This window comes from Monomorium pharaonis, chromosome 10 (genome assembly GCF_013373865.1).
Source record: "Monomorium pharaonis isolate MP-MQ-018 chromosome 10, ASM1337386v2, whole genome shotgun sequence".
NCBI classification, from domain to species: Eukaryota; Metazoa; Arthropoda; class Insecta; order Hymenoptera; family Formicidae; genus Monomorium; species Monomorium pharaonis.
Window position 1 is genome coordinate 13,992,060 of NC_050476.1, and position 14,502 is coordinate 14,006,561.

At 35.9% G+C, this 14,502-nt stretch overlaps 1 protein-coding gene across 4 annotated transcripts in view; it reads left to right on the forward strand.

The window, feature by feature from the left end:
* The window catches only part of LOC105833625 (leucine-rich melanocyte differentiation-associated protein), a 53,806-nt gene that overhangs the window by 12,543 nt on the left and 26,761 nt on the right, over positions 1-14,502 (forward strand). For all 4 annotated transcript variants that reach the window (XR_004964747.1, XR_001138817.3, XM_012675484.3 and 1 more), the window contains exon 3: positions 3,106-3,366. Coding sequence is in view for 2 of the 4 variants with exons in the window: in XM_012675484.3 (XP_012530938.1) it covers positions 3,106-3,366 (261 nt within the window). In the remaining 2 variants the exon portion in view is untranslated. The remainder of the gene's footprint in view (positions 1-3,105; positions 3,367-14,502) is intronic.

Consider the following 14,502-nt stretch of genomic DNA (forward strand, 5'->3'; position numbering starts at 1 on the left):
AATATATTATGATATTATGATCACACATAGGAGCGGGCAGTTCAGAAACACAGATAGCTTTCAGTGGTTACGGAGATGCCTAGAGCCACAGAATGAGGCCATTATAAAGTGGAAAGAGACTGCCTCCGTAAGACTTTGGAAACTCAGAAGTACAGAATGCAGACAAAAAAAGCAAATACTTTATTGGTGCAATTACTGACTATTTTAATGAATTTCGGATTTTACGACAGCCTTGGGGTTATATTTTAGTAAATTGCTGGGATTAAAATTTTATTATTATATTTTTTTAATATATGAAAATGACATTGTGTGTTTGTCGAATTCTAGTTGGAACAAGATTTTAGCTGCCTGTATCCTAATAATTCAATGCAACTTTTGTCCAATTGGGAGAAAATTGTTCAAATGAATGATGGCAAATACTTTATTTCTACAAGGCATGCATTGTGAACATGTACTGACAAATGTAAATGTTCATCTTTAAATCACCTTAAGTGTAAGTATCCTTTCTAATTTCATTGTAAGTGTAATTGATCTTCTGCTTACATGAAGGGAGATAAGAATTTTGTTTATTGAATTTATAATATGCCGTGTAAATGTATTTGAAAATAAATTTATGATATTTAAAAATAATTTGTCTACTTTTTATTGTTTGTTCTTAAATAAAAAATAATAATAACTGATCATCAAACAATTAAAGCATTTTGCTATTGCCTTGAATCTTGTGCATATTGTTATTTTATCTGATTGTACAAACTATCTAAACGGAAAAAAATAATTGTAATACATGGACCTAAAATATTGTTGTGTTAGCCATTTTTTTATTGAAGGATCAAAAAAGTAGCAATATTTTGAAGTCCACGTATTAGAATCATTTTTTCCGTTCAGATGGTTTATACAATCAGATAAGATGGTCGTAACAATATGCACAGGATGGCCACCATGCAGAAGTAAATTGACCGGAGCAACCAACTAGTAGGCTATCGCGCAAGAGTTATTGGTTGGAGTAGCTAATTAACAAAGCTGTTTTAAAGTAGGCAGTTAGTTGGAGCAGCAAAGTCACGTATTAACTCCAGTCAAATTTATGGCAGCTTTGAAAATGGACTGCTGCAGCCAACAGAAATGCTATGCCATATTTGACCATTAAAATTGGCTGATGCAGCCAATTCTAGGCTACAGCAGCCAATCCTTTTTTTCAGTGTACAATTCTATCTATATGTTGTCAGATAAAGTCACAGATCTATGTAGTACAGTACAAGTAAAAAATTTATAATTTTTAAGTCTTTGTTATTGATGTAGAAAGAATTAAATTGCACAATCATTGTTATCTACCTTATTTAGCTATCTATATGTGGCAGTTACTGCATTCATTGATATAGCAAATACAATCTATTTTGGTTTATCTAAAAATCTAAGAATCATATGTATTAGGGGAGAGGCGGGCAAAGTGGCCAGGCTAAAGTTTGCTGATTTTTTAAATTTTTAAATTGACGTACAATCGCCATAAAGGCATCACAATTAGTGATTATATACTTTAACTATCCTTGTATATAATAGAATTTTTTAATTATTTTAGATTGAGTTAAATGCCTAAAATATTGAATTTTTTAAAAAGTACGTAAGTAGCCACTTAGCTTTAAGATAAAAAATGACCGATAAAAAATGGTTTAAACTTATAAAATAATGTATTTTATTTTTTTTTATACAAAAGTTACATAAACTTAGGACAATTGCTAAAGTAACTTGGAAAAAATGTTCATTATAAGACATTATAGAAAAATTGCACTCTAACTTTAAAGGTCCGTCATTTTGTTTAAAATTTGAATTCAAAAAATCGAATATGATAACGACAAAAAAATCTACTCTTCTTTAAGATGCCATTTGGTTTTCGTATTTTAATTGAGCGGACGGAGAAATCATTGTCACCGCGGAATTATGCATGGCTGACTACATGACGATGAGAGGGGAGGGGGAGATTTTTAACCAAATCATTGTAATATTTGTATGAGAATTACAAAAGGTGTACTTTATTATACAAAAAGTCCCATTTTTATAGTTTGCTTCTTGGTTCTGTAAAAAATTCATGAATAATGACTTCTTTTTGTGGCTTCAAACTTATATGCCCTTTTATAAAGAAGAAGATTACATTTGAAGAAGCGTAGTATTGTATTTATCAAACTTTTCTGTTAATAACTTTTTGTGTATAATTCGAAAACAAAGACCGAGCGACGGTAACATGTATAGGGAAAAGTTGTTCAAACTAACAACCTTGACAACATATTTAAAGGTCATCAAAATGGTGGAAAGTCGCTAATGTAAATAATTACCAAAGACACATTTTGACTCCTTCCAACCAAAGATAAAATGTATCGATTGAGTTTGCATTAAGAGGATGCTAAACGGCTCGTCAAACGTGATCGAAGTCAATAATGTAAAGTCATTCATTTATCCTTATTCATAAAAATATTTGCTTCAAAATATAAGTTATGTAGCTTATCACGTACAAATGAATGATAGACCGCATTTCGTAATAGTTTAAGGAATAAGGCTATATATTCGTCAAATTACAAGCCGTAAAAAAGAATTATTTATTGGATCAAATTTCGTTCATTTAAGCGTTTTTACTAAAGATTTCTCAGTGAAAACGCTTAAATGAACAAAATTTGATCCAATAAATAACTTTTTTTACGGTTTATAATCGTAATTTGACCAATATGATCTTATTTCTCAATTTATTCCAAATTGCGGTGTACTATTCATTTGTATAAGCTACATAAGTTGTATTTTAAAGCGAATTATTTTATGAATGAATAAACTTAAAAACTGTTTTTGCATTTTTGGTTTTGATGTAATCGTCCTCGGGTCTATTTGTGTACGTACTTTAAATGTGTAAAAGGATTTTCAATTATGAAAATTCAATTCGAAACTAAATAGTTGAACAGAATGTCGGTAAAACAGTCAACTTTAGGATCCCCTTAAATTATAAATGGAAAGTGACGTGTGTTGATTTGTGTTAAAAGTGTCGACTGTTCTGTAAAAGAAGATCAGCCATTTTATTACACAATAATACATTTAATAAAAACAATATAAATTACTTTGGCGTTTTAGAAACCTGCAGTTTTTATCGGAGTTTGACAATTTGAGGTCTGTCAATTTGGATCATAATAAAATAGACGATGTTACTATATTTCCAAACATGCCAAATCTCGAGCTTCTCTGGTTGAATCATAATTGTATAAAGAATTTGTATCCCTTTATCAAGAATCTCCGTAGAAGCGTACCGAATCTTAAATACTTATGCCTTATGGGAAACGAAGCAGCACCTAGTTATCTCAATGGTGGAGATTTCTGTGATTATCTTCGATATAGGTATGTTAGAAGATACTTTTTTCAGTTTTATAATATATAATTCTAGTGGAAAAATTGTCATATTTTAATGTTTTTTGATGTTTTTAATATGGAAAAAGGAATTTTAGTATTTTATACATAAAGTTAAGATTATTTATAAGGTTTATAATAAATTTTACTGTTGAATATTATTTTTCTATTTATTTAATGTTTTTAGTTTATATAAACTGCGTGCCAATTAGTTTATATAAACTGCGCGCCAATTTTGTCAGTCTTGGAACACGGTTACTAGCTAGATATCAATGCTCAGAAGTATCTTTAAGATCCGTCCTATTCCAAAAAACTAATTCATTGTAAAAAATAACATCTTAGCCAAGATTTTTTGGGAAAGAGAGGATTTTAAACGCGCTTCTGAGTATCAAGTTTTTCTGGCTAATAACTATGTTTCAAGATTGACAAAATTGTCGGCTCGCAGTTTATATGAATTAAAAATATTAAATATTAAACTAATCTATTAACGCCTAAAGACACGCAATTTCTTGTTCATTTTTGAGCTTTATACTCAATAGGAAAAATGGGAAATGTTTTGACCAAAACCTTGTATCTTACTATTTTTGAATATGCTCTTTCGATTTCCATAACCAAAATTGCATTTTCATGCTCAGAAAACTAGTATGGCGGATTTTAAGTGGAAAATACAGAAAAATTTTTTTTCGATATTTTTTTAAGTAGAAAAAGTATTAGGACCCATTTCTAACCGCGTCCAAAGGTAGATAAAATACACTGGCGCAAAAAAAAACGAAACAAAATTTTTGACCGATTTTTAGGCAATCTTCAAAGTGATGCAACTTTGCGAAAAATCATCCAAATTACATGTACTTTTTTTTAAATTAAAAGGCAAAGACTCTACTTTGAGAATTCCTACGCAAAAGTTTGATTTGTTAAGTGCGAACCTTTTGTATCGCATGAAAACCAAACATGTGTTTTTTAATTGAAAAAAATAAAAGTTTGTTATCATTTTGCACAAGTTTCTCGTTAAAATCTTGCTAATATTAATTCAGATTCTTAAAGTTCATTCTTTTCTAAATTAAAAAAAAAACATGTCGACACGATGTTTTTTGTTGATTGCACGCGAGTTTGAAATTTGCACTACATTTTAAGGTATTTTAGCGAATAAATACGGTATTTTTTTAATATCATGAATTTTGAGTATCAATATGATATTGCACATTAATTTTATTCGTGTTTAACTCAATCATACCGCTGTCATCAAAGTGACCCGATCTGCACCACGTGGAGATTGACGATCGGATTTTGTACATCATGTGGTTCTGAAATTCATCGGTGGAAATTTGTACTTACTGATCTGAATATAACGGATAGCTGACGGACCAATTTCACTGAAGTCAACAGAAGATCACATTCATCTACATTCATAAATCCACACATACACGTAAACATACATATACACATACTCATACATAAAAAATAAAAGTTCAAATTTTATTTTAAAAAATCAGCTTTTTCAGGGCCACATGATGTACAAAATCCGATTGTTATTTTCCACGTGGTGCAGATCGGGTCACTCTGATGACGGCGTTATGATTGAGTTAAACACGAATAAAATCAATGTGCAATATCATATTGATACTCAAAATTCATGATATTAAAAAAATACCGTATTTATTCGCTAAAATACCTTAAAATGCAGTGCAAATTTCAAACTCGCGTACAATCAACAAAAAACATTGTATCGACATGTTTTTTTTTTAAATTGCTTAGAAAAGAATGAACTTTAAGAATCTGAATTAATATTAGCAAGATTTTAACGAGAAACTTGTGCAAAATGATAACAAACTTTTACTTTTTTCAATTAAAAAACACATGTTTGGTTTTCATGCGATACAAAAAGTTGGCACTTAACAAATCAAACTTTCGCGCAGGAATTCTCAAAGTAGAGTCTTTGCCCTTTAATTTAAAAAAAAGAACATGTAATTTGGATGATTTTTCGCTTCAACTTTCAATTCAAAGTTACATCACTTTGAATATTGCCTAAAAATCGGTCAAAAATTTTGTTTCGTTTTTTTTTGCGCCAGTGTAGTTGAAGTTCAACGAGAAATTTTTTTTAACCCCAATTTATTGTAATTTTTTCAAAGTAACGGAAATTGCAAAAAATTGAGTGAAACATGGTTTTTTTCTTAATAATTCTATGAAAATCAAGCATTGTCAAGCTTTTTTTCTTCATAGTATGAATTTTGGATGAATCTAACATCATTGTTCATGTTTTATCAGAATTTACAATCTTAATAATGGCGGATCTAATATGATGGCGACCAGAGAACTAAAAAATATTTTATTTTTTCAAAATTTTTAAATGAAAAGAATATTGTATTTTACAAAAATTTTCTTGAAGAAAATATTTTTGTCAATTTCTTCATTGAATGTGCGTTGTTTTAAAATTATAATTACTATAACACTTATTCTTGAGTTATTAGGCTAAAGAGGAACAACGTACAAAAGCGTAAAAATTTTTTTTTAATTAAAAATATTAAAACTTAAAAAATGCAAAAAAAAGAAAGATTTAACCGTCTACTTTCACGTCATAAGAGTTGGAAAACGTTTGTGACATCTAACGGACAGAAGCTTCAGGTACATTACTTATTGAGAATATTAAAGTAGCGGGACTATTTTTTTTATTAAAAGTCTAGCGTTTTTTATATTCCACCTATTATATTAGATTTTGCATTTTTAAAATTTTATAGCTTTCAAAATTTTAATTTTTTTTTCTATTTTTTTACATTTTTGATATTTCATCCACCCTATTAAATCCGCCATTTTGAATTTTGAAAATCTGTCATCAAATTTGGACTCGGCAATCTCAGAAACTCTTAGAATAATATATAGTAGAAACGTACAAAGGATAGTTCTCTTTGGTCTAATAGCTTAAGAATAAGTATTATAGTAACGATACTTTCAAAACGTTATGATTTTATTTTTTCAAAAAACGCATCCAATGAAGAAATTGACAAAAATATCTTTTTTTTTTTAAGTTTTTTGTAGAATACCATATTTTTTTAATTTGGAAATTCTGACATTTTTCATATTTTCTTCGCCATATTAGATCCTCCATTTTGCGGTATCCAAAACATAAAAATGTACAAATCTTATGTTTTCAAAACTCTTCCTAATAGTCACGAAAAAAATATTTTTTTAGTTCTCGGGCCGCCATATTAGATCCGCCATTATTAACCCTCAATTTCTACCGTGTTTTTTGGCACCTTCTAACCCTACTTATGGGTCGTTTTCGTCTTTGCCCTTATAACCATATAAATAATAGATTTAAAAATCTGAAAAAAATCATGTATACTGTTTAAACATTTCTCTTTAAAAAACTACCATTATATTAATTGTAATTAATGTATATTTATTTACTGCGTCCCCTCAGGGTTTGCAGTTTCTCCATACTATACAGAATATTTTACAAATTAGAGCTCATCATCGAGTGAGTCCCAGATGCGCACAGTAATGAACGGACCCAGTAACAAATGGACACAGACCAAATGCGCACACTGCACATGCGCACGGACCAAATGCACACACGGAAAGTCGCAAACCCATGTGACGCAGTGAATGCTTTGCACGCACACACACACACACACACACATACACGGGGGGGGGTGCAAGAGGGCCTTTGGCCCCTTCTCCCGCACTCACCCCGTCCAAGTCCCTAACCTATGTGGACTTTACTCTGCTTGCAATGTACATGGATGGCATTTGGTCCGTGCGAATGTGCAGTGTGCGCATTTGGTCTGTGTCCGTTTATTACTGTGTCCGTTTGGTCTGTGTCCGTTTGTTACTGTGTCCGTTTCACTCAGCCTGCTGTGTCCGTTTATTACTGTGCGCATTTAGGACGCTCCCTCATCATCCCCCTATGCGCCCTGGCCATTGTGCAACCTTTACAGACTTCACCTCCATCCCTTTCACGTCTCTCTAATCATAAACTCCCCTTTCCCCCTTGCCCCGCTTCATCCCTTCTTCTTTCTTCTCTTTCTTCATAGTCCTTCCTCCAATATCCTCATCCTTGTCCATTTCTCTCTTATTCTCTCCCTTCATCCGTCCTTCTGTTTCCTTTCTCCTTTTCTCCTTCTCCCACTTCTCTTGCTCTCCTCCCTCCGTGATTCCGCCACTTGTTTGCACATAAGAACACATCATGAAACACATTCTATTGTATCCTATAAACGACCTCTTCTCCTCTCTCTCTCCTTCTTGTCTCGTCCCAATTCTCCTCAGCCTTTGCCCCACGTCTTACCATAATTTCTCTCCCTCTCCTCTACTTCCCCCTATCCTCCTCCATTTTCCATTTCTTCCCATCTACCCAGATCTCCCTATTTGTGATTTCCACTTTTTTGCCCTTAGCCCTCTTCCTCCTGGCCATCTCAACAATTCTCAATCTTCTTCTTCTTCTTTTCTCCATAGTCAGGTCTTCGTCGATCCCCATCCTCCATATCCTTCCCACCTTTGCCCTCCTTCCAGCATTTCATCTTTATCCCTCTTCTCTGTTATAAGCACCCATCTCTCCTCCTTGCTCCTTTCCTCCACCCATTTCACCTCGACCCTCCTTCCTAGCACTCTTCTCATTATTGCCTCCACGAAGCAACTTCTCTCCTCCGTGTCCTTTTATTCCTCTCCACACCAGCCTCTTCTCCCTGCTCCTTCTTTCCTCCTCCTTTCTCTTCCTCCTCCATTTCAATTCCTGCTCTTCTATCTTTTTTGTGTTTCTTCTATCCTCTTCTTTCTCTGCTTGTTTTCCTTTATCCTTTCTTCTCTTTTCTCTTCTCCTTCTTTTTCGACCTGCTTCCATCAATTTTCCTCCTCTTCACTTCTCTCCTCACTCCCTTCCTCTTTCCTGTTCTTTGTGTCCACCGTTTATCACTTCTCTCTTCTCCCTCCGTCTTTGCTTTCTCCTCTTTTTACCGTAAAAAAGTTAATTTTTTTAAAAATATATAGCGATGGTAAAAATTAAAAAAAAAATTTTTTTAATTAGTTTTTGGAAAGAAAAAAGTTCCTCTTTACGAAAAAACTGTCTGATCAACGTAGAATGAAAGCAGATATCCAATTTCAGCATATAAAAATTGTAAATTTTGAGGATAATGAATAGCGTTGTAAAATAGGGAAACATCAATAATCAACTTTTTTTTAGCTTAAAGTTTTAACAAATTTATTATTTAATACATAGTAAAAATACAAAATTTTGTTATAAAAATAGAAAAAGAACAGTTTAAAAGTAGTTATAATAGCAATTTAAACGATGACAATCGCAAACGGGTTTGTTGCATCGAGCACAACATTGATTGGTCTTTTTATTATTTTTATGTAAACAATAAAAACATTTTTTTCTTTTTTTAATTTATTAGTTAATGTCCAATCTTCCCAATATTTGCCGAATGCTAAGTTTTATTAATCTGCTTAAAGTATTCTGGATTCCTAACCTCCATTGTAGATGTTCAACTTAAAATATATACATAATTATGTCCTGAAATGCATGTATGTGTCCGTAAATACTTAAAACAAAAAAAAATTTTTTTTAAGTTTATTTTTACTTACGTAATCCCTACCTATGGGTCGAAAACGTCCTATTCGAATTTTACTTGGCTGACGTTTGAAGTAGAACAAACGAACCGTGCTGGCCTTGTGCACTGAAGACCCTTCCCCCTCAAAGTTTTTTTTAGTACAACTTCGATGGCGTTAACATCGCGGTTGTACGAAAAATTAAAGATAGTAGTTTTAAGCAGGACGAAAACGACCCATAGGTAGGGATTGAAGGTTAAGACTGTAAATTTTGATAAAACATGAACACTGATGTTGAATTCATCCAAAATTTATGCTATAAAGCAAAAAAGCTTGACGATGCATGATTTTCATAGAATTATTGAGAAAAAACTCATATTTCATTAAAATTCTTGAAATTTGTGCCGTTTTAAAAAGGTTACAGTAAATTAGGGTCGAAAAAAAATTTCCCATTAAACTTCAACTATTTTATCCATCTTTGAACGCGGTTAGAAATGGATCCTGATACCTTTTCTACTTGAAAAAAAATATTAAAGAAAAAAATTTTCCAATTTTTCTGTACTTTTCCATTTAAAATACGGGAAAGAAGAAAAGATGGCGGTCAGTGACAAACAGGTAGGACTTTTGGTCCCGGAGTTTTGTGGGAAAAGGAAGTGAAGTAGTGGCTGAGGAGAGTTGAAAAATGGAGGCAGAGAGAGCGAGATGTGAAAGGAAGCCCGGACATTGGAGGAAGAAAAATGGAGAAAGGACGAGAAGCAGGAGAGCAAGTTGAAAAACTGGAGTAAGGCATCAGAGGAAGGTTGAAAAGATGAAGGATGGGCATGGAGAAGGTATGGAGGAAGTGGTGCATGGAGAGGGCGCCAGAAGGAAGGAGCGAAGATGGAGAAGTGATGAAAGATGGCGCGTGTGGAGAGAAGGTCTAAGAGAGAAGAAGAACTGAGCGCATGGGCTGAAGGAATTGGAGATGTAATTGGGAGATTGAGGTGCAGAGTATGTCGAGGATGGACCAATGGAGATGAAGGAGCAAGGAAGAAGGTTTCGGGAGAGGGCAACAGTAGGCGGTGATAGGGAGAGTTGGAACACGTGTAATGAATTGATATGTCGATAAAAGATCGATGTGAAGAGTATGCGATTATGGTAGGCAAGTTATAGGCAACCGTGGAAAGAGTACGAGAGGAAGGTAGGAGGGATAAAGGTGTGATTAAACAAATGGAAAGAGTGAGAGTGGAGAAGGTATTGGTTGAGCTAAGAGAGATGCATGGGAGAGTTGAGAGAGATAAGGAGATATATGGAGGAGGTAGTGATAATGGTGAAAGGAAGGTGTGTGAAGTTTGGAAATGAAATAGAGTGAAGGTGAAGAGAGGGAGGCAAAGGCGAAGAGGAGAGAAGAGGAAGGAAAGGAGAGAAGAGAGAAAGAGGAGAACCGTGGCACGGAGAAACAGAAGAGCAAGAAGAGACTGGAGAAGGAAAATGAGAAGAAAACAGGAGACATGGATAGAAAGCAAGGAGAGGCGAGCAAAAGAAGGCTGGAGAGGAAAGAGGAGAGGAAATGACTGAGAGTGAGATTGAGAGAAGATAAAGCGATGAAAAGTAAGGTGAAACGACCGTAATTCTTACACAGGCATAGCTTGCCGGGATCCAGGGGTAGAAAAGGTCCTGTGACAACAGATCGTGTGCTTTCGTTTTACAATTAATTTCTATATTTTAACTTTCATGTACTTACAGAATATTTATGTACAGTGCTATTTACAAAACGCTATGCGTACTTTCGGCTTCAGCTGAGAACTGAGTCCGTGTGCGGCGCTTGGTGGCTTTCGCGGGGCTCGTAGTGTAGCGACGGGTGATGCCTTGCGGCAAGGTGCTTGAGTTCGGGGGTCCGGAGGGTGCACGGTACGGCGGGCTGTAAGTGCCCTGTTTACGTACGACGGTAGTTCGTGGGGCGCGCGATGCGGAGATAGTGTTTCGGCGCTTTTACCAGTGCACGATATTTAACTCGAGTGGCCTTCACTTGAACACAGTACAATTAGACACAGTGCAAATGGACACGGTGCAAATGGACACAAAATAATGTACACGTTTCAAATGGACACGGTTCATTTTGACACAGGAATTTTTTACACAGGAAAAATAAATTCTGGACAAATTACAATTTAGATATGATAAAAATGTACACCGTGCAGTTAGACATGTAAGATTTGTACACCGCAAAGTTGTACACCGCCAAGTTATACACCATAAAGTTGTACATCGTAAAATTGTACACCGGTCATTTAGACACGTAAAAGTTGTACACCACAAAGTTTTGCGTGGAAAGTCGCAAACCCATGTGGCGCAGAGAATGGTTTGCGCGCGCGCGCACACACACACACGGGGGGGGGTGCAAGGGGGGCCTTCGGCTTCCCTCCCGTACTCCGTCGAAGTCGCTAACCCATGTTGTACATTGCAAACAAAGTAAAGTTTATATGTGTTTGCAGATTTCCAATACAATATACACGGTGTACAGCTTTGCGGTGTACAACTTTGCGGTGTACAAATTTGCAATGTATAAGTTTGCGGTGTACAACTTTGTGGTGTACAACTTTGCGGTGTTCAATTTTACGGTGTACAACTTTACGGTGTATAACTTGGAAGTGTACAACTTTACGGTGTATAACTTGGAAGTGTACAACTTTGCGGTGTACAAATTTTACGTGTCCAATTGCACGGTGTACATGTTGTAGTCGTGTCCAAATTGTAATTTGTCCAGAATTTATTTTTCCTGTGTACAAAATTACTGTGTCCAAAATTCCTGTGTCGAAATGAATCGTGTCCATTTAAAACGTGTACATTATTTTGTGTCCATTTGCACCGTGTCCATTTGCACTGTGTCCAATTGTACTGTGTTCAAGTGAACCACTCTCATTTAACTCAACGTTTAATAAATAAGAACGGCGGCGGTTACTTGGGGGAGACAGAGAACGCTCGATCCTCTCGTTACCGGGCCGTGTTAGGTGGATAGGAGTGAGCCGGGGTTGAGACTCCTCGGCGAAAGCGGAGAACTCTTCACCTGTGTGCCATGCTTGGAGGTGTAAGGATGTCGAATGCGAGCGGAGCCAAGAACACTTGGGTAAAGCGGAGACTCTCCACTCTAGTATCCGTACCGCGGGTAGGCTTCTCGGTCGCATCTGGCGGAATCGAAGTGCCGGAATACGGTCGGATCAAGAAGTGTTTTCACTTCGCGGGGACGGTCCTTTTATAGCAATCCCGGTGGAGGTTCAGGGACCTTTGGAGGTCCTCGACTCTCTTTGAGCGGCTCAGTCTCGGTGATCAGGAGAACGGCGGTGGAAACGCGCGAGTCTCAACGATATGGGTATCTTTATGACGGGCCGGTGCCCGTATCGTGGTTCGGCGGGTGTTGAACTAAACCGTGCGCGGACAATGGTTGCCGGCGGACGAAGTTTGTTACAAAGGAAGCAGAAATGGAAGGAACGGAGGAGAAAAGGAGTTGTTCGGAAGAGGTGGCAAAAAGTTTGAGAGAGTTGTTTACGAAAGTAAGAGGAGGGAGAGGAAGAAAAGAAAAAGCGACTGCAGAAATGCAAGAGAGAACAGAGGAGGAAGAGGAAGGTGAAAACAGAGAAATGCAGGTGAGGAAGAATTTGTGAAGAGGATTCGAGGAAGGAGAGAGAGAGATGGTTGTGATTAAAAGAGGAGTAAAGGGGGAGGAGAGGAGGCGAGACAAGAAATTGAAACTGAAGGTGCATATGGTAAAGAATATGAAGGGAAGAGGACTGGAAGTTATGGTGGAAGCGGCGAAGAGGAAAATAGATGAGAGGAGGGGAGAGTAGAGCGTTGGAGAAGGAGAGTAGGAAAAAGAGAAAGAAAGATACAATAAAAGGGATAAGAAGGACAGTAATGACCTGGACGGAGCGAGGACGTCCAAGAGGAATTGGAATATGAGAGGGAAACAAGAAAGGAGAAGGAGGAAGATGGAGGAATTGGGACGAGGAAAGGAGATAGAAGGAGAAAGAGGAGGGAAGAAACTAAGGCAGGCAGTTTAGATAAAAGAAAGGGGAAGATGGATAATACAGTGACAGAGGAGAAGGGAGAGTAAAGACAGGGAGTAGTACATGAAGTATAAGGGAGTAAGAGAAATAGGGTAGAGGGGAAAAGAGTGAGGAGTGGAAAGAGGGCAGAGAGAAGAAAGGAGGGAAGAGGAGGAGGAGAGGAGAATGGGGTTGTAGATGGAAAGGAAAGAAAGAAAATATTTGTGAGGCTGCTCAATGGACAGGACGTGAGGGAATCATAAAATATTTCGTATATTTTTTTTACAGGATCATATGTGATAATTGACTGTGAGAAAGGAAAGGAGGAGAATGTAAGGTGGTCCCCTGAAAACATCACGGGAATCCTCAGAAGAAACCGTAATAAACCATACCATACTACTTAAAATCCGTCATGCTGATTTTCTGAATGCATAAAAATGCAATTTTGACGCCGGAAATCGAAAGAACAGACTTAAAATGGTAAGATACATGATTTTTGTCAAAACATTTCCTATTTCTTTATTGAGAATGAAACTAAAAGATAAACAAAAAATTGCGTGTCTTTGAGTGTTAATGGGTTAATAGAAAAAATACATTCATCATAAGATTTGCTGCAGATCGAATAAGCAATCTTAATTTTTTTTATATTCAAAACATTTATCGGTCGAATAATTAAATTTATTATTCAATATTTTACTATTTACACAATTTTTGAAAAAATTAATTTGTTTAAATTTTTCTGCAAATTTTTGTAAATTTTAGACTTAAAGCTTTCACAGCCATTGACGTTGCTTCTAATAGAAAGGCTTCCTGATACATACCGCGGCCTGCTACAGCGTTGCGCAAACGTTGCAGTTTTTATCATCAGGGCTAAGAGCTCCAATACTGAATTCTCTTGGATTGTGATCGTCCTTATATACCTCTTGCCCTGGTGGTAGGGATGGGGGAGAGGGAACGGGGCAATTCGATTAATGGTATCATTGGTCCCAATGGCCTAACGGAAAACGAAAGAGAAAAGAACAAGATGGCTTTCTTTCCGTATCTTCAAGGTACGACAGAACGCATTAGCAAGAATTTGCGTAGACACAATATAAAAGTAATCTTTAAACCACAAAGGAAGATTTTCCAGTTACTTCCTAATCCGAAAGATCAGAGATCACGCTTAGAACCTAGGTGTATATAAAATCCTTCGCTCTTGCGGAAAAGTGTACATAGGAGAAACCGGGAGGAAAATCAGTACATGAATTAAAAAAACATCAACGGTGTACCAAATATGGCCACTTTTTTTAATCAGCCTTAGCCGAACACTGGGTGGAGACTGGACACTCCGTACAATACGAAAAAGCTATAATGCTAGCGTCTTCTCAAGGTTACTTTATTAGAAAATATCGTAAAAGTCTAGCAATTTTGAAACATCCCGATAACCTTAACTGTGATAAAGATTATTAGATAAGCCCGATTTGGCACACTGTTTTCCTCGTTTTTTTAATTGATTTACTAAAAAATTTCCGGGTAGCATATATTAACTGGCAAACAGTTAGCCAATATTGTATTAAGATTGACCATC